Here is a 19,079-nt window from a genome sequence, read left to right as displayed (position 1 = left end):
TGACGGATCTTTGAAAATGACAAACGACAAGGTCGAAGTGCTTCTCTACGGATTGGGAGCGTGAGTAGGACTCGGATAACTCGGACAAGTAAGCAGCCAGATAGCTAAACTGAAAATCCTGCATAGAATTGGCTCCTTCTACGCATTCATCTTGAGTCGCTCCAAGCGAGTGCAGTTGACCGTCGTTGCACGATCGAATTACGATGCTGTTAAGAGCAAGGTGTGACATCGGAAGCAAGCCTTATGTCCGGTGACTGGCTAAACAAGCCCATTCAGGGCGTTACCATTGATAGCCAGAATCATGGAAAGCACACCATCCAGCCATTCAAGGGTACGATGTCCAGCATGCTATTCGAAACAAAGTACGAGAAACTCATCGAATGCGACAGTGATCCGGACCCCGGCCGAGGCGAACCAGAAATTCGACCTGATCGTTTGTGCGCACAAAGCCATCGATCAAGCAGCCGCCGTCAGCCAACTGGAGCCTGTCGTCGATCAGGATCGGACCACGATAGCGATCATTCAAAACGGCGTCGGAAACGAGGAGCCATTCCGCAATGCCTTTCCCAAGGCCACAATCATCACGTGTGTGGTATGAGCCCTGTGGAGTCGCAAAATTGTTCACTATTGTGAAGCATGCTGACAAGTTGCAGACCTGGACAGGAGCGACGCAAATCGAGCCCGGCCTTGTCACGCACACAAAATCCGAAGACATGCAAATCGGTCTTTTCCCCAACCCATCCTCATCGGAGGAACAAGAGAAATCTCGACTCCAGCTGTTTGCTCAACTTTTGGAGGAAGGTGGTACTGTTTTTCAGATCCTGGATGATATGCCGCGGCAACGATGGGAGAAAGTTGTCTGGAACGCAGCCTGGAACTCTCTGACGACGCTGACCTTGTCGGACACACATACCTGGTTGGATTCCTCGCCCGAGGCCATGGCGCTAACCCGTCGTCTGATGCGCGAGGTTATCGATGTCGGCCGAGCGTGTGGCGTCACCGCGCTGCAGTATGAACTTATCGATCAGTTGATCGAGAAGATTCTGAAAATGCCCCCCATCGGAAGTAGCATGTTGACCGATTGCAAGGAGGGACGACCGCTGGAAGTTGATGTGATTCTGGGCCATCCTTACCGCAAGTCCAAGGAACTCGGTCTGAATACTCCGACTCTGGACACAATCTATGGGGTTGTCATGGGCGTGGACCGCAGATTGCGCGATGCGAGGATATGAGCTTTCTTCCGATGGTAGTAGACTGATTTGATCAGTTGGTGTTAGACTAGGGAACCGGGGGAATACATGGAACAAAACGGAATGACGTCAAGTAGTTCAGTTCATGCGAGGATATTTGAGTATGGTCAACAAATCCATTAATGCCGCCAGTGCCGGTAGATCAGATCATCATCATCAATTAGATGGAAACAGGGCTGAAGGTGCGTTGAAATTCCAAATTCTAAAATCTGCTACCTACCTATGTATCAATGCTGTTGGTAGTAGTATTTTTAGGCCTAGGATAGATAGGCTAAAGTATAATAACCTAGTATACATCGTCCTTCCGTCTATCCGTTTGCCCGGTCGATCAACAGAACTAGACGAGGTACCAGCAGAAGTTGAACGATGGAAAGATGCTCATCTTGCAGCAGCTAACAGTCCCAACATATCCGTAGCCTTCCAATTATGGCAGTGCTATTAATCTATTTGTATATTTGCATTCCGTAGATGGCAATTCCAGTACATCTGATAGTCAGCAGTGCGTTTCGATCCATTTTCTAGAAAAGCACGGTATACATACTATGTCGATTACAAATCCATCGGACTTGACAGAGTCCTCCCCGTACTACTCTTGACGATGAAGCCGAATATCGTTCCAAATCGAAGAGAATTTTTTCTTTTTCTTCAGCATATTCAGCCCAGACCCAATGGTTGCCAACACGAGGCCAATGGTCCAGGCACGGATGGTGTTCGAATGGCCACCCTCATCGTAGTTCGGAACCGCAGCGCGGACTTCGGGGTATGGAGAATTCTCAAGAAGCTCGTCAGCGACTTCAACTCGTGTATGTTCATCGGTGGTATGCAGTGCCTCATCGATTTCGTTGTAGATATCCGTCGGTAAATTGGGATCCCATCGATGTTGCTCCTTTATGTTCTTGATATGTTTCTCGGCATCCTCAGCGTCGGCTACACCTGTGGTAGTGGCCACGGTTGGCTTGTTGCTCTTCTCCTCCATAGCTTGCTGCTGCTGCTCTCGAGATCCCAAGTACAGACAAAGGGACTCGTAGCATGCCAAAGGAGATGGCACAGAATTATTAGGAGGAAGTGGGGGACAAAGGATGGACAAGGATTTTTTTGATTTCAGCTCGACGGCTATGTAGGCTGAGAAGAACGGCTCAGGGTTCCAGCTTCAGTAATAGGTTGATTCAATCATGACAAATCCCCTCCCCCGCATGAGAGTATTTAAGTGATCAGACAGCATCGATTCCTCGCTCTGATCAGTCAGAGAGATTCAGAAATCATCACAGAAACTCAAGGTCATCGACTGTTTATATCTTGACCATCATCAGGTCCGACAGGGAGTTGTTCATAACCACTATTTGTATGTGCACATCCGCTTCAGATCCTTTGCAAGATCCACAATTCTGATTGACGCGATCCGTGTGAGGACCTTGCAGTCATACCACATCGCGAGATCTGATCTTGTCAAATCAGATAACAAACAATCTCCATCACCATGGTTCTCACTGGCCATTGTCTCTGCAAGGCTGTGACCTACAGCGTCGACGTCGACAAACCCCTGTTGACGGGCTATGACCATTGCGACGACTGCCAGCGCCAGTCTGGATCGACTTACTGTAAGATCGCATTGCACTTTACCATGTCGGGAGATATGGAAATCGCTGATGTTGATTCTCTGATCCACAGCTCTGGTCGCCGTCGTTCCCAAGGATAAGCTGACCGTTAACGGACCCACCAAGAGCTGGGCCGGTATGGGCAGCTCCGGCAAGGCTGTCCACCGGATCTTCTGCTCCGAGTGTGGCTCCCCGATCGCTCATGATCCCGATGCGGCTCCCGAAATCATCGCTCTGAAGGCGGGAACCCTCGACACTGAAATCAAGCGCAAGCTGGAGCCGGTGCGTCCTAAGAATCCCGGTATCGATAACTTTTGAGGGTTTGCTAAGATGGTTTGCAGGATACCGAGATTTGGACCGTCGGCAAACTGCCTTTCTGTAAGGAGAACTTGGCCCATCCGTTTGAGTATATGCCGGAGTAAACGTTAAAATGGCTTGTATATAGTTGATGATGCAGAGTTTGTGATGAATTAATTTTATATGCACATCAAACTTGATTGTACATGTAGAATTACAGCCGTGGAAACGCTGTAAGATCTCTCTCTAACCTCGAAGTATTCACCATCCCCCGGTCAATCTCGCTTATCTTTGTTGCCCCCAAGAGTGCCATATTCATCTCGATCTCCTCTCGCAAAATTTGCACGAGGCGTCGAACACCAGCCTCGCCATAGCCAGCACACATGCTGTACAGGAATGGACGACCGATTCCCACCGCCGTAGCACCCAGGGCGAGGGCTTTAAGAACATCCGTTCCGCGTCGAATGCTGCCGTCCACGAAAATCTGCATATTCTTGCCAATGATCTCGGGAGCGAATTTGTTGATCTCGAGCAGTGTGAGCAACGGAGCTTGAGCACTGAAACCCTGTCAGTCTAACGTCCTCGATTTCACTTTGAGGGGGAGGCGGTGACATACGTGTCTTGTGATCGTCCACCATGGTTAGACAGCACAATACCGTCAACCTTGTGCCTGTAAGCTAGAACGGCATCCTCAACGCATTGAATCCCCTTGATAACCAAGGGAAGATTTGTGAGACTGCGAATGTATGCGATCGTGTTCCAGTCCAGATACGGAGACACTGTACTGGACAGGGTCTTTGCAATACCCTGCACAGGCTGGTTTGTGTCTTTCAACTGCTGGTTCTGCTCGCCAACCTGTTTCGCTACTGTCAACACACCACCATACTTCTTAAGAAATTCTCGAAGGTATTTGACGTACATCTACCTGAGCTTTCAACCGTTCGTCGCGTTCTCGCTTCCCCGTCACCGGAGAATCGACCGTCAGCCAAATCCCCGCGACTCCGGCCTTGATGGCCCGTTTTATGGTTTCTTCGGAAATTTTCATGTCTTTATGCATGTAGAGTTGGAAGAAGATTGGCTGTGTGGGACTTGAGCGCGCCTTCATGATGGATTCGATCGACATGCTCGATCTCGTCGCCACCAGCTGAGCGATTCCTTCTTTACCAGCTGCAGATGCCAGAGTACATTCACCTCCAGGGTGGGCAAACTTGGCAATTCCCACAGCGGAGATATAAATCGGGAGTGACACATCGTAGCCCAGGATCCTTGTGCGAGTGTCGATCGAACCGACATTGCGGAGTATTCGGGGTCTGAAACTGACCTTTCGATACGCACGTGCTGCATCTTTGATGGAATGTTCATCGTCGGCGCCAGCAGCATAGTACGCCCAGGCATTCGCCGGGAGATACTTTTCTGCGACGGCTTCGAAGTCGTGGGCATTGATCATACTGCTCAAGGGTGGCGGGCCATCATGCTGATTGGTGGTTTTCTGAGCATCCGACGTTGGTTGTTTTGACTTGGGCTGGCTCAATGTTGACGCATCAACCTCGCCTTTGAAGGCGGATGCGGGCAGCGTCTCGTCAATGAGTTCAGGAGGATGGATGGCGTCGTAATCGTCGGTTGCATCCGTGCCTGCGACTTTCAGAATGACAGCGGCACCTCCGGGATGTTCGTCCAAAAAGGCTAGACGCGAATCCATCAGCAAATCCCATCCACTGTCAAAGCATACGGAGGGGAGTACTAGTACCTGTCACATCATAGACTTTTCCTCGAATAACGATCCAACATGACTCTCGCGAGTTGTGCTTGGAGACCTCTTTGCCGTCTAAAACGGGGTTTGTTTTTGGAGCCATTGCGTTCACTGATATGACAACTGGTGCAGCGACGAGTAAACACGCACTCCGTAGAAGCTGAAACTTGGTTTTGGGCGTTGACCAAACGGACCCAGACCTTAGAGCGCCTTAAATAGCCCTTACTGAACTCATAATATGTATACTGTCGTAGAAGCACTTGTCGTGCATTCTCAACGACTCGACGACGGTTCGGTTCTCCGGCTCAGGAACGAAGCATCCCACGAGTTCCCCCACATCTCTTGTATATTTATGGTTAAGCGTGGGGGTAGCGGTGGGAGTGTGGGGGAAATTCTGGAGTGCAGGCGTAACTAACTAGATACCAGAATAGGAATTTTCTGGGCTATCCATTTGGCTAGTTATATGCAGTACCTCCTGGTTACTTACATGCTTGGCAATACCTAACCTAATCACTGCCTAGTCTACAGGCTACTCCGTAACTGCTTCCTGAAGAAAATCGCCGTACCACACCTGGTTAGTAAATACGAGATGGCCATGTCTTACTCCGTATATGATTAGGGCACTGATGAAAAAGACCCTAAGCCGTTGTTCTGGCGTCTTGAGACGACGAGTACTACTACTACTTAATTCACCATCAAATCCATTAGGATTGGCATGGCTCTGCAGTCTGAACGTTCGGTTGAGAGGAGTCAAAAAAGCTGTACCAAATCAACTTGCATGTCATACGAGGTACTACATGCCGTGCTTATGAGACCTTGAACCATCCCTCAAACGTTGCAGACAGTTAAGTTCTTGAATCGATTCACCACTCCGACGGTCCAAAGGTTTGACCCTCTGGAACTGTGGCCTCGATCGCCATGTAGGAAGCATCCAGGGTGTTTGCTGCAATATCCGTGCCCCACCATGACGGAAAATTGACATTCCATAGTTGCAAGCAGACGAACATGACGATTGTGCTCAGAGCGAGACCGACATCGAGACCAGCCGAGAAGACGTAATTGTAGTGCATCCACCATCCGCGCCAACGGTCCTTGATGTACTTGTTGAAGATAAAGCCGACGATACCCCATGAAAGATAATTGAGAGGCGTGGCAGGAGGGATAAGACCCGAGCCACCGAATAGGATGGGCGCGCTCAGATAGCGGATGGGACTCTTCGGCCAGATGCGGGCACAAACATAGATCGCCACTGGGAGGATGGCACCGGCGAGCCAAAACCACATCATGGGTGAGTAGATTGAGCCAGGAGAGAACATCCGTGCTGGTCCTATAGCACCCCAGATGACGGATGCATTGAAGAAAACTCGCCCGTTCGGGCACGAGAAGTGGTTGCGTTGACGCTGGTCACAGACATCGGTGATAGAGTTGAGAGCCCAATTCAGGACACCAACCTGTACAAAGGACGACCAGAGGCAAGCGACCATCTGCGCGGAATAGGTCACTCGAGGAGGAATTTTCATATAATGTCCAATCTTCAAATCTTGGCAAAAGAATAGCCCTTGAGCCATTGTGATGTAGCCGTACGTCTTGAACAGCATCATTGCCATCGGCCGTCCCGGCTGCATGTAACCAATGATGAACTCCGTAAAAACATTCAACCCGATCTGGATGTTGGTAGTGGCCTGCACCATGCCAATGGGCACGAACCAGACGATGGCCAGGATTTGGGAGATGAAGAAGGCCCACCAAGTCAAATGAGTCGGGTATCCTTGGGTCACTCCAAGGGCCATACCAATCATGATCAGAAAGGTAGCCGCATACCACCATAGCGGGACAGGTTTAAATCGGGCCATCAGACGAGCATGTACATCCTCTTCCTCGTGACCGAAATTCTTGAACCGAGTCCACAACTCTTTGCCATGAAATAGAACTGTGTGGAAAATGACGGCAACAATTGTCGCGAACGACAGTCCGTATGAGATCATAAAGGAAGTTGAGATGAAAAGTGGAGAGTATGACCTGTATTTGTGCTCATCGAATTCGCCTTGGTCGTTGAGAATTCGGCTAACATTGTATTCCGCTCCAGTGTTGTCGTAGCTGTTTGAGTCACTGATTGGGAGGTACTTCGACCAAAACAGGCCCTTGTAGTGCACGGCAGACACGATGACCCAGTACCACAACACCATACCAAGTAGAGTGTTTGCAATGGCAAACCAAGGGGCAATCATAGGGCTGAAGTTGAACCCCGAAATTTGTGTCCAGTCAAACGTAATCGGAATCAAGGACAAGCCTGACCAGCCACCAAAGAGTTGGTTGATGACAACATTGTTAGGCTTGATCCAAGTCACCCAAGCAAATACACTGAGGAACGGTGCGATATATCCAGGAAACCAGTACCAGACAAACGAGGCGATCAGCGTGTACAAGAACAAACGGTACTTGCCGATCGACCAACCGCTGGTCTTCTTAGGGTCCGCAGGACGACGATCATGAAGAGCAGTAAACAGACTGCAATTGATCAAGGTCGACGGCCAGATCATGGCTGCCGGTTGAACCAAAAAGCGAGTAAAGAATCCAGCTAAACCGAACCCTAGCATCTGAGACGAGATGGTCAAGAAAATTTCGAAAGCCCGGTCGTATTCTTGTTTGTAGAAGGCCCGCTGAGCGAGGATAACATCGGTCGCGTAAGCGGCACCACCATTGAACGATGCATTGGCCATGATGACGGAAATGGCATGCTCTTTCTTGCTGAAAGGACCCGGATTCAAGTTGCATTTGATTCCGAAGAAGGTGAATTCCCAGGCTGGCACCCATTTCTCCCATGCCAGTCCCAGGGGGTATGCAACGACCTGGGCAACGTAACTGGGAATGACAATATATGGCGCTCGCATCGAGAAAAGCATATTCAGCCCAGACCCAATGGTTGCCAACACGAGGCCAATGGTCCAGGCACGGATGGTGTTCGAATGGCCACCCTCATCGTAGTTCGGAACCGCAGCGCGGACTTCGGGGTATGGAGAATTCTCAAGAAGCTCGTCAGCGACTTCAACTCGTGTATGTTCATCGGTGGTATGCAGTGCCTCATCGATTTCGTTGTAGATATCCGTCGGTAAATTGGGATCCCATCGATGTTGCTCCTTTATGTTCTTGATATGTTTCTCGGCATCCTCAGCGTCGGCTACACCTGTGGTAGTGGCCACGGTTGGCTTGTTGCTCTTCTCCTCCATAGCTTGCTGCTGCTGCTCTCGAGATCCCAAGTACAGACAAAGGGACTCGTAGCATGCCAAAGGAGATGGCACAGAATTATTAGGAGGAAGTGGGGGACAAAGGATGGACAAGGAAAAGCAGGAAGGCCGGCTAGCAAGGGATGCACTTCCTCCTACTACTACTTATAGCAGCAGTGTAATCTTGTATAGTTCCATCCAGCGTGACATTCAGCTATCATGCCGTTGCTTTGAGGGACAAGCTAAAAAGGAACTTATCTGACTTCCCTGACTCTCAGCAGCACGCAGATAGTGCGGAGTACATCAAGACAACAGGATTAGTGGATTGCCTCTAATGGCTGAATCCCGGTTAAGGGTGCAGTGCATTCGGCATCTGCCGCCAGCTCGCAGCGTTTGCGACCCGGGCTGACAGGGAGAGTGGACTATAGATAAGGATTGAGTTATGAAATGTGTCTGTGAGCTTTGAGTGGCGCGTTGCCGCTCTTCCGTACTTCTCATACTGGCAAACTGCGTCGATGTGAAGTCTATGATTCCTTCCACCCTGGAAAAACTGACAGATAATGCTTAACCCTATCACCACGAAGTGTGACGCGATTGTGATCGATTTATCCGCGCTGAAGCATATTGATAAGTCTTCTAGATAGTGCTTTGTTCAAGGTGGTGGAATAAGCATTCCCTGCCAAGGCCTTCCACTCCCCCATGCCTCGGCGTGCCAAGTGGCCGAGATGAGCGAAGCATTCCCCACGTGGATCTTTTCAGGTCTTATGCTGTCTTGACTATTTCTTGACTTTGTCTGAGCATGGGGTAAGCCACCTTTCACGATTCATGCGAAAAATACAGTATGTACTATTTCGTTATTACTTCGAGAACACATGACAAATTCTTGGTTGGCAATCTTTATGATCCCTGAAGTTCCAGGATCCTAAAAGAGTTGAACGGGTCAATTTGAGATTTCTGGCGGATCAAGGCCATAATAACGTAGGATCCATGTCTGTGCTCCTCCCGCACCATTAGCGCGTCACACCAGAACGGGCAGTTTCAGCGAAATGGGCAATTTTCGCTCTCAAACTTACCATCAATATATATCTGCCACGATGCCACAACGTGAGAAGAAAAAGCGAGTATAGAGCCATTGAAGTCGCCAATGAATATTTAGTACTAGTTATCAAAGATCGCCTCAGTGATCAAGAATCTTTGCAATGGTGCAAGACATTACTAGTAGTATCAATTGCTAATATTCCAGGCGTGCTTCCGCATTCGATACGGACTAGTCAGTCACAAGATTCTCAACTGCGCATACTAGTACTCCGTAGTATTTCCATAAATCATGCTCTGCCCGATTCGAAAAGAATACTGATAACCTGCGACCCGAAGCTCCCGTTCTATAACAACCCCTACATGTGCCGACTACCGAGGCAGATCGGATGGTGTGACCCGTCGTCGTATTTTTTCGTCGAGCCAGCTCTATGTTAAAGGATGGATAAATTCATATCGGCTTATGTGGCGCCTAGAGTAGTGCGAAAAGCGTGGAAGCACGTGTCTTTGGCAAATCCCTGGCTCTTCGAGGCCGCGATTATGTTGGAAGGCCCGATAAGCCTAGAGCAATTTCAAAATAACATTGGGAAAGCCGGGATTCAAGAGACCAACTACGGGGTATTCTGCAAAGAGTAATCGATGAGTTTGTTCGGTTGAAGGAATCGGGGAAGAGCCTAAGCTGACCATTCCGATAACACATGAATGGACAGGGGCGGTTATCTAGTACTTAGTACGTACTCCGTACTCCGTAGTGAAAGCTTACGTTGTAATTTTGGAACTTTTGCTGGTGGAAGGGATAAATTTATTCAGCTCATCTATTGGCTAATGAGAATGATGGATTAAGGCCAGGAGTCTGCGAACTCCGCTGCAACATCCTTAAATCTGGCCTTGCCGCAACGCGGTAACGATAAGCACTGCATCCTGCATTTTTCTGGCGTTGCACTTCCAGGAGATCCAGCATCCTTACTGGTTGCATTAACCGAGACGAAGGCCCAAGGGCGATCATCCTTGAACTCACTACAGTACATATTGTACATCGAACAATCTAAACTGCAGATTTCACTGCCCAAGGTAGTTAAATTTTAAAATTGACCCAAGATGTTTCTAATACAATAGTACGGTACGGTGTATGTACGGAGTACAGCATTGAGTACTATCTTTTCCTTGTTTCTGGCAGATCTAGCTGACTACGATAGTGATTTCCAACATTGCATCAAAACGCATAGTCTGTCTCACGGTCGGTTGTCGACCGACACCGCACATACTATTGTCTTGAGCATAGCGCAATAAGGGCGGATTACTCCAAAATAAAATCTATATGTCCGTCTTACTGTTGATGATCATCAAGAAATTGGGATGAAATATACTATGTATGCAGTGGTGCACGTGATATGGGCCACAAGTACTCCGTAGTCCGTACGACTTACGGAAAGCTTCCAGTATCTGGGTAAAGATTCGGAGTGCCACTTCAACAATCCTTCCCAGTCCGTACGGAGTACAAAGGTGCTAACACCATTGGGCAAGCAAAGCAAACTGCATGTGAAAGTTACTTAGGAGACCTGCGGAGTACAGTGCTCCATACCGGACAGCTTCAGTAACAGCAGATTCATAGTACGGAGTACTGTACTCAATAACAACTACTCTTCTCAGGTGAACCAACGCGACCGTCATTTTGCCCCTTGTTCATGCCACACATCATAAAAGGAAGTCCCAGTGGATCGGGACGTGTTGCTATCACGACCCTTCATAGTACTACCTTACCACCATGTTGAAATCTTAAAAAAACGGATTCTGTAACAGAATAACTAAAGCTGCCATAACCATCAAAGAAAAGAACCTTTGCGATGACGAGTATTCACGTCCAACACCTCAGGCCTGCTTCCGCAGTTCCCGCAGTGAGCGATAGAAAGGAAACCTCGATCAAGTACGAAGTATTTCTTTGAAAAGGGTTCTTGCTGGCGCTCCCCGGAACTAATTGAAGATAGCATAGATTTAAAAGCTTAATTCCATCATTTTTTCTATGACCTGAAACAGACTACAAAGCATCAGTCACATTGTCATCGAGCCGACCGGAAGTGGTACCGCTGATATGGATATGATATCAATTTCTGCAGCGCCTACCAATTGAAGTGGCTCCATAACCTTGCTTCCGGCTGTAAAAAACCTCCTGTAAAGAAGCATTTATTCTACAAGGAACCTTAAAGATGAAAACTGTCCAATCATGAAGAGATAGGAGGATGAGTATTTACGATCAGTTCCTTGCTGTACTTGCTTACGAACAACTATAAGTACAGTACTGCTGTGTTGAAACGAGCAGCACAATGGGCCCGGGGTAGGTTATGACAATTCCAGATTGCCATTGAAGATGGTACTATGCTTGGCTAGGGACCAGGTTCCAAGTTGCGGAAGAGATTTTCCAGTTCAAGAAGTTTTCTAATGAGTATCCCACTCCGCTGAAGAAACATTGCGCTGGGATTTACCAAAAATGGGTTGGTGACGTGTTTTAGGAGCACGCAAACTGATCCTCGAGTTTCGCCGTCCGCCGTGTACGAGTAGTAGTACTTAGGAGTACTACTAGTACTAGGCCTAGTCCTCCAATGGAGGGTCTGTCTCATTGTTGTACACATAACTTTCCAAAGAAAAGGTTCATCGCAGATATTTAGCAATTCTATATTGTCTGAACAGGTACAGTAGGTAAAGTAGTTGTAACAGGACTTGTTCACTCGTCAGACAGCCACAACTGGTCCTCGGTCCTGATACCATGTTTAGGGCTCTCGAGACCATGTGACTTGCCCTTAAGCATGTACGTGCACCTACGACTCTTGAAAGATGACGATCACGTGATCGGGAAGAATAACCCCTGGCCGGATTAGATCATGTGATCGGCTTCTGTTGTTCGCAACTCTCGAATGTGATTGAACGCCGACAAGCAAGCTCAGGGCTAGTACGTCTTCGACCTTCGTGATGGACCACAGAAACGCAAGCAAGCTTCGGGCAGAACTGCGTCCGTTCCGTCTCCCTTGGAGACTTGGCGCGTACCTGATTTGGCGGTTGTGCTTCCGAAGAAGGTAAATGAGCACATGCTGTCCGGGACCATGAGGCGGGACGATGTTCAACAGGTCACATGGAGCATCTGCAAGATCTCCCTATAAATCTCGTTGCTGCTGGCAGTTGAGAGGTCAAGTATCAAGCCACATATTTGTACTTCGCAGAATTCTTTTTCCCTATTACAATGTCGACAACATTCTCATCCCTCCCCATCATTGACCTAGCTCCTCTAAAGAGGCCTTCTGGGCCGACACATACGCAGTTGGAAGATCTAAGTCGCCAGCTGTATGATGTTTTTGCGACGACCGGTTTCGCATACCTGGTCAATGCACCACTGTCGTTCCGCCATGCCGACATCTTCGGCTTGGCTCGAGAGTTCTTCAATCTTCCCGAGGAAGAAAAGATGAAGCTGGCCAAGAAGAGTTTCAGGAAAGAAAATTCGAACACATATAGAGGGTACTAGCTACACTATCAATGGTAGTAGACGGCATGCTAACTGGTTTATGCTCATAGATACTTTCCTACGCAGCCCAAAGGCGCGTCGGACAACTTAAAGGAGGGGTTTGAGATGGGCCCTGCTCGATCGATTCACCCTCCATCAAAGATGACTGGATCATCCAAGTTCAACTTTTCCGAACCCAATGTCTGGCCGCCAGAGGACATTTTCCCATCCAGGAACCGCCTTGAGAAGCTCCATGAAGAGTTGCAAGAACTCTCATCGACCATTCTGTCATTGCTGGCTACTGCTCTCGGGAAGCCAAGTGACTTTTTTGCACCTTTTTTGCATAATTCAATCAGCACCCTTCGGCTACTGCACTATCCCCCTCGAGTCCTGAACGAACAGCACACCTCCGGTCAAGGTAACTCAACTTCGATGCCAACGACCGGAAACGAGGAGACGGTCCAACTGAGCTGCTCCCCGCATACTGATAGCGGTATTCTCACACTTCTCCACCAAGATCCTACCGGGGGACTCGAGGTCAAGGACTCCTCCGACAAATGGGTGCCCGCACCTTACATTCCGGAATCAATTGTGGTCAACATCGGAGACCTGATGGCTCAAGTATCAGGCGGTAGATTCGTGGCTACAATGCACCGCGTGCGAGCTCCTCCCATGAAGACGACGATCACAGACGGTGACGAGACGACCTCGACCAAATTTGGACGATTCAGTGTGCCGTTCTTTTTCGAGCCTGGTGAAGATTGCGTTGTGAGGTCAGTCGATGATGAAAGTAACTCTGTCGTGTATGGAGAGCATGTACGGGCCAAGATGAAGACCTGGGTCGAATACAACGAGCAGTCCTAGGTAGATATCAGTCATCGGTGGCTGAAACGCCTTCGAAATGTCAGTTGAATCAATGAAAGTATCTCATTATTTTCTCGGATCATGGTTATCCCATCCGTGTGTTGCCACTGACGGCAAATGGCGTAGAGTTCACTCTGACATCACGGGAAAACCGGAGAGGCTGATCTTCGATATGTTATAAATTCAATTGCCTCAAGGTCCAAGATTCCGAATGTAGTGTGGTTATTTATCATTTTGTTTTTCTGTATCCAATATTTGAGACAACATGAGCTTCAACGAGCTACCGTCTGTCGGCGACATCAAACGTGCAGCTGCGGCTGGTCAGCGAATTACCCCAGGCGATGTGTCGATGATCGCGCAGGCAGAGAACGAATTGACAGGTAGAGGTCCGATAAAAGGAGGACCGGCTGGTATGGAACAAGCATAGCGCCAATGTCCGGTCATGATATGTACTAGTTCTCACTACATTGTGCAGCCACCGCCCACAGTCTGGCCTCGAAGCAAATGAATTTTGACGCAAAGTTCGACGAACTTACTCGCAAGCCGCAGAGCCATATCACTCAGGAGGATGCTCGACAAATACAGTCTTTGGAGGTACGTGCGCCTGGTGCGTTGTGATGCGAGATACGAATGATCATTGCTTCTCTAGCTTGTAGCACCACCCTTGGCGACCACGCTGACATGCCAGGAATCTAGGGTCGAGCTTTCAACGCTCCGCCGGGTGCTGGGTCCGTGTCGGCCCAAGTGCGATCCATCGCTGACCGCAACGAAATGTTCGGTCTACCCGCCGTTGCGAATCCGGGCGCCGTATACGTGACGAAAGAGGATGCCAGTGAGGCGCAATCGCTGGAATCGAGGTTGACGGGCGGCATGGTGCCGAGAGGGAGCCTCGCCGCTCAGATGCAGGGAAGTACTCCGCCTCATTCCTGCTGTCATGCCCAGAAGATTGAACTTTGAGGCCCGGGTACTAAGTGAGTACAGAGCGCTGCGGACAAACGAGAGCATGCGAGACGACAAGGAGTATACTTTGAATGAACAAGGGTTCAATTTGTGTTGCCTGATGTGATGATGCGTCAGGGGTAGGAGATCCCTTTGAAATCTTGAGATTATCGAGATCAGCCTCTGTAACATCATACGCGTGTCAAACAAGTTAAGCAGAAGCTAGTTATTTTTGGAAGAATCTGGCCAATCATACTTGCGCTCCAGGCTGACTGCCACTCTCGAAACCTTGCCCGTAACGACTCAGTATCGATAAGCCCAAGTCCTAGGTCCCAGGGCTCCGGTGACAGTGACCAAACGACAACGGCAAGCGATGCAGATAGTATATTTCCGTCAGGACGTGGATTTGTTCAAGAATTGATAAGGATCATATACATCGCTGGCTTTGTTTGAAAGTTACCTCGTTGAACTTGAAGCGATCGTATACTGACCACCATCGAGTAGGTACCTACCCTGTACCAAGGCGACAGTTGGGAATAGCTAACAGATGGCTCCGAAACGATGTCGCGACGATCTGTGTTAACCCATGTCACGCCGATCCCCTCACACATCTCGCGGCAATTTGTCCTGGATATACTTCACGACCATGATCTGATGATCACTCTAAACCCGTTGATTACGCGCTATGTTCGCTGCGATCCGCCGGCCCATGCGTTGCCCGATGAATACGACTCCGCCTGGTACGAAGTCACCGATCGAATCGAGTACCTCCCCGGCACCTCCCTTGTCGGCAATGTCACGTACACTGCATGCTTGCATGATATCCCGACAGGGGTGCAAAGTCACATCCATGCGCCGGCCGGTCTAGAAATTCGAGGGAAATGGCAGGTCCTGGGCAACGAACCGGGCGAAAAACGCTACGCCGAGCTGGGAGAGCAGGAATATGGGATCCCCAAAGAAGGATTGTACCTGCGCGAGGATTGCGAAGTGCGGTGCAACTTCATGTTGATGCCGACCGTGCGGAAGAATCTCAAGAGGTCCCATACTACTCTGCTGGATCGAATCCTGCAGAGAGCGAATCGCCTCATGCAGGGCGCTAATAATCCGGCCCCCCGGTCTGGTGAATCTGGTGAATCGAGCAGCTTACCAGGCACTGGGGTTTCCGGTACTCCAGCATGCTCTTCCGGCAAGTTGCCCGAAGAACTGGCTCTGTCTTTGCGGCCTTTCACGACCGAGATCGAGCACCCACTCAATTCAGTATCGGGAAATCAGCAAGGCAACCAACACTTTTCAGGTTTCCGGTAAGGGCGTTTTTCCTTGCAGGATGAATCTCTCAAACCATGGGGATCGGGACTCTATCAACCAGGAGAACACCATCCCGTAAAATGGATCGGTTCATGACACATTCCCTATTCTGCCACGATGAGCTCTCGATTTCCGGCAGGTTTCAAGCGACAATACTTTGATGATGACCATGCCTTGCGTCTTCATTCGACTTGCTAGCATTATTCTACTATTCTCTTGCGTCCACGGATTCGATAACACGGAACTCCTATGGCCAGAGGAGGCTTGTGTCGATGGTGCGATATCCCACAGTAGAGCATATCTTGAGACTTTCCCGTCGAGGTTATCCGTTGAGGCACTGTCGCATACTCAATGCGAACGGCTACCAGGAGGTTTCATTGCAGGGCAATGCTTGATGCTGTGAAGGTGTGGGTTATTGACATGGCAGTTATGTTGGGTCCGTACTTCTACCACAGCGGAAATTTCCAAGTCATGTGTGTGATATGGTCAGTTTGTATGCAGTCATTATTGACACAGTATATACATCATAGTAGACCACATTCATGCATATCTACCACGTGTCACCCTGAACAGGGAACAAGCCCGACTTGCGCTTCTCCGCTTCCCACCGGTCAATCCAGGCCTTCATTTTCTCACGGCTGGCTCGACTGCCAACATTGACCGTCGGTATGACTCGTTCTATGCGCAGAGCACAGCAAAACATGGTCAACTCTCGAAATGAGCTATGCTCGCTGTATGGGACACCAAAGCACATGCTCTCGTTGTTACTGCCTCTTTGCGGGACGAGATCGTCCACACTGAAGGAGGTTCTCCAGTTCCGCGACTGCAGCACGGTTGACACTGGCGGGTTGTCGAGAAGACGCCCGCCCGGTGGGCGATAGTTCCAACCCGTCGGGCGGAAGCCGACAACACGGGAAAAGTGCGGTTTTAGAGAGTCTAGGTACTCCCTGAGCGTGTCTGGGTTAAGGTCGAACATAGACTGCATGTGAACCTGCGCGTCCAAGGGGTTATCAGTTAGCCGGGAGGACAACTCCGGGTCCTCGAGACAGGCACATATGCGCTGCTTTGCGGGCGACGCGTAGATTTTGCAGTTCAATGCTCGAGCGATTCCTAAACAAATCCGCTCTTTGCCAATGCTGTATGTACCGATGACCACAAGTAGCCGACCATTGGACGATTGTTGTTCGTTCTTTGGCGACTTAGTCTGTTCCGAGCCACAGGAGAGAAATTTGCTCATATAGCCTGCTTCAGAGTCTCGTTTGAGGGAACTCAACGCCTCACGGGCAGAGCCATTGTCCTTGCTGAGTCGCACACACAAATCTGCGCAGGCCGATATGACATCTTCCTGAGGAGGGAACGCGTACTTGGGATTGAGGTATGTAGTATCCAAATAGCACACGTCGATCCGCTGCTGTCGAGGTTTCCCCGTTTGCTCGTCAATCACCTCGGGCCGTAGTAGCGGATGTTGAACATGGGCGGGCGATGCACGGAAATCGCCACAATGTAGAATACGATGGAGCCGGCCACCGCTCATGACTTTCTCGAATATGAAAACCGAGCTTCCAGGGCAATGATTCGCAGGGATCATCGTCACTCTCACTCCATCAGTGTCCGGAACTTCTGTTGTCTTGTCAAACTCCAGGTCAACCACCCACTTTGGATCGACCTTGAGTTGCTGTCGGACAAGATTCCCTGTGACCCTGCTGCAGTAGATGGGCCCATGCTGCCACGATGCCGTCAACCCAACATAGTGGTCACTATGGAAATGACTGAGAAAATATGCTCGGCAGCCCTCCACGGCACCGTACCGAAAGGCATCCACGCAAATAGAAAAATCGGGCAGAATCTTGTAGAACGGACATTTGCGTTCATGACCTTGTCGTCCCTTGGATGCGGCTTCATGCGCAGCAGCGGCAGCCCATGCTGAGTTTTCTGCTTCTCCGGCCATCAACTTTGTGAAAGCAGACGGAACACATGTGGCAGTGTCTCTGAGCGGATCTTTCTGCGCAGGTTTCGCAATTGCTGCATTTTCCTGCTTGGTCCGGCTATACAGTGAGTTTGTTCGTTCCTTGTTGCCCGAGCCTGACACCGGATCACCGTCCAGACATGCATTCACATGGACTGAAACTTCCTGGTCACAATTAGTGATTGAACCAATGGAGCAAACAAAGGCCACTCACTGAACTTGTCAAACCTGTCAGAGATGCTTGGCATATTGGACAAGTAGACACTGCAGAGTCTGAAAAATCATCCAAAGTATCGACTTGCGCACTATCTTCTAGTACTTCCTCATCGGCCTCTTCAAACAGGTCGTCGAAATCCTCATCATCAAATGCATTGCCTACATTTTCAAAGTCATTGGCCACCGAATTCTCTTCGAATTCTTCTCCGCCTTTGCTTGTGGCTGTCCTCAGCAGTGAAGGCAGTTCAGTTGCGACTCTATTGTCTGGAGCTGCGTAAGACGGGCTGTCCGGTTTCCTAGGGAATGGATCATCGTGTCCGACTATCCCATCTTCTTTGTCACTCTCACAGTCAGATTCTTCGATAAAAGGACCTCGATGTTGTCGTCCTGTTGCAGAACTGGTTGAATCTGAAGTTTCGATCTTCCGCCTCTTGTTTGATCCTCCAAGCTCGTTGAACCAATCAATATGAACTTCCTTGGCTGGACTGCGCCAATTTTCGTTCAACACGTCCACTGGGGGCGTTTCGACATTGTCGTCCGGCAATGCCTGAGCATCCTGCAATTGCTCGCGAGTGTCCGTTGAACTGGTCCGGGACTTTTTGTCGCCAAAGAATAACCCATCGTCTTTTTCGCTAGATCGACTTTTCGTTTTCGGTTGACCATTGCCTGTGTTGCTAGCCGAACGTGATGTTTTCACTCCAAATTCCGTAATGCGAGACTGCCTCGACCGCGGGGCGTCCGATTTGCTGAAGAAGTTTAGGATGCTAGTGTTGCCCTTTGGTCGTGAACGTGTATTCACTGTAGTCCGGGTCTTCGACGACGGCATCGCGCCTGACCGACCGGCGAGTGCATTTCCACCCATAGAGCGTTTCTAACTGCCAAAGTCTTTGAAAAACTTGTTGTTAAGGTAGTAGTAGTTTTAGTATGTACAAAGAACGGCGAGTTTTCTTCGGTGGCCGCGGCCGACAAAAGCTCCGAGCGTCGAAGGCTTTGCGACGGGGGTGGTAACTTGTTTCCTCTCGGTATTCGTAATACTAGACCATCCTATCGATCATGAGGCTGATGAATCATAGAAGCACACAATCAGTGTGTGGAAGTATCCAAATCGTCATTGTCCGTGGGAACGGTCCACCTGCAAAACTGTGCGC

General features: G+C 49.5%; 7 protein-coding genes across 7 annotated transcripts; 4 read left to right on the top strand and 3 right to left on the bottom strand.

The window, feature by feature from the left end:
* Positions 1-16: 16 nt before the first annotated feature.
* VTN31DRAFT_2546 (uncharacterized protein) lies at positions 17-1,232 on the top strand (the record flags this gene model as incomplete). Its single annotated transcript, XM_069402726.1, has 5 exons — positions 17-60; positions 127-220; positions 277-331; positions 390-592; positions 654-1,232. 5 exons carry the CDS (start codon positions 17-19, stop codon positions 1,230-1,232), a joined length of 975 nt encoding a protein of 324 aa, XP_069261979.1.
* Positions 1,233-2,727: 1,495 nt separating this feature from the next.
* On the top strand, positions 2,728-3,267 carry VTN31DRAFT_2545 (uncharacterized protein; the record flags this gene model as incomplete). The annotated part of the gene is made up of 3 exons (XM_069402725.1): positions 2,728-2,848; positions 2,919-3,127; positions 3,187-3,267. The coding sequence occupies 3 exons, from the start codon at positions 2,728-2,730 to the stop codon at positions 3,265-3,267; spliced, it is 411 nt and encodes a 136-aa protein (XP_069261978.1).
* Positions 3,268-3,356: 89 nt separating this feature from the next.
* VTN31DRAFT_2544 (uncharacterized protein) lies at positions 3,357-4,995 on the bottom strand (the record flags this gene model as incomplete). Its single annotated transcript, XM_069402724.1, has 4 exons — positions 3,357-3,699; positions 3,759-3,997; positions 4,062-4,825; positions 4,890-4,995. 4 exons carry the CDS (start codon positions 4,993-4,995, stop codon positions 3,357-3,359), a joined length of 1,452 nt encoding a protein of 483 aa, XP_069261977.1.
* A 760-nt stretch (positions 4,996-5,755) lies between these two features.
* Positions 5,756-8,119, bottom strand: VTN31DRAFT_2543 (uncharacterized protein; the record flags this gene model as incomplete). Its single annotated transcript, XM_069402723.1, has 1 exon — positions 5,756-8,119. The coding sequence occupies one exon, from the start codon at positions 8,117-8,119 to the stop codon at positions 5,756-5,758; it is 2,364 nt and encodes a 787-aa protein (XP_069261976.1).
* A 4,264-nt stretch (positions 8,120-12,383) lies between these two features.
* Positions 12,384-13,505, top strand: VTN31DRAFT_2542 (uncharacterized protein; the record flags this gene model as incomplete). Its single annotated transcript, XM_069402722.1, has 2 exons — positions 12,384-12,655; positions 12,713-13,505. The coding sequence occupies 2 exons, from the start codon at positions 12,384-12,386 to the stop codon at positions 13,503-13,505; spliced, it is 1,065 nt and encodes a 354-aa protein (XP_069261975.1).
* Positions 13,506-15,005: 1,500 nt separating this feature from the next.
* VTN31DRAFT_2541 (uncharacterized protein) lies at positions 15,006-15,749 on the top strand (the record flags this gene model as incomplete). The annotated part of the gene is made up of 1 exon (XM_069402721.1): positions 15,006-15,749. The coding sequence occupies one exon, from the start codon at positions 15,006-15,008 to the stop codon at positions 15,747-15,749; it is 744 nt and encodes a 247-aa protein (XP_069261974.1).
* A 550-nt stretch (positions 15,750-16,299) lies between these two features.
* On the bottom strand, positions 16,300-18,793 carry VTN31DRAFT_2540 (uncharacterized protein; the record flags this gene model as incomplete). Its single annotated transcript, XM_069402720.1, has 2 exons — positions 16,300-17,880; positions 17,930-18,793. 2 exons carry the CDS (start codon positions 18,791-18,793, stop codon positions 16,300-16,302), a joined length of 2,445 nt encoding a protein of 814 aa, XP_069261973.1.
* Positions 18,794-19,079: the final 286 nt, after the last annotated feature.

This window comes from Thermomyces dupontii (assembly GCF_041956625.1).
Source record: "Thermomyces dupontii strain NRRL 2155 unplaced genomic scaffold VTN31scaffold_2, whole genome shotgun sequence".
Lineage (NCBI taxonomy): Eukaryota > Fungi > Ascomycota > Eurotiomycetes > Eurotiales > Trichocomaceae > Thermomyces > Thermomyces dupontii.
Note: the sequence above shows the minus strand (reverse complement) of the source record. Positions and strands in the feature narration are given on the sequence as shown.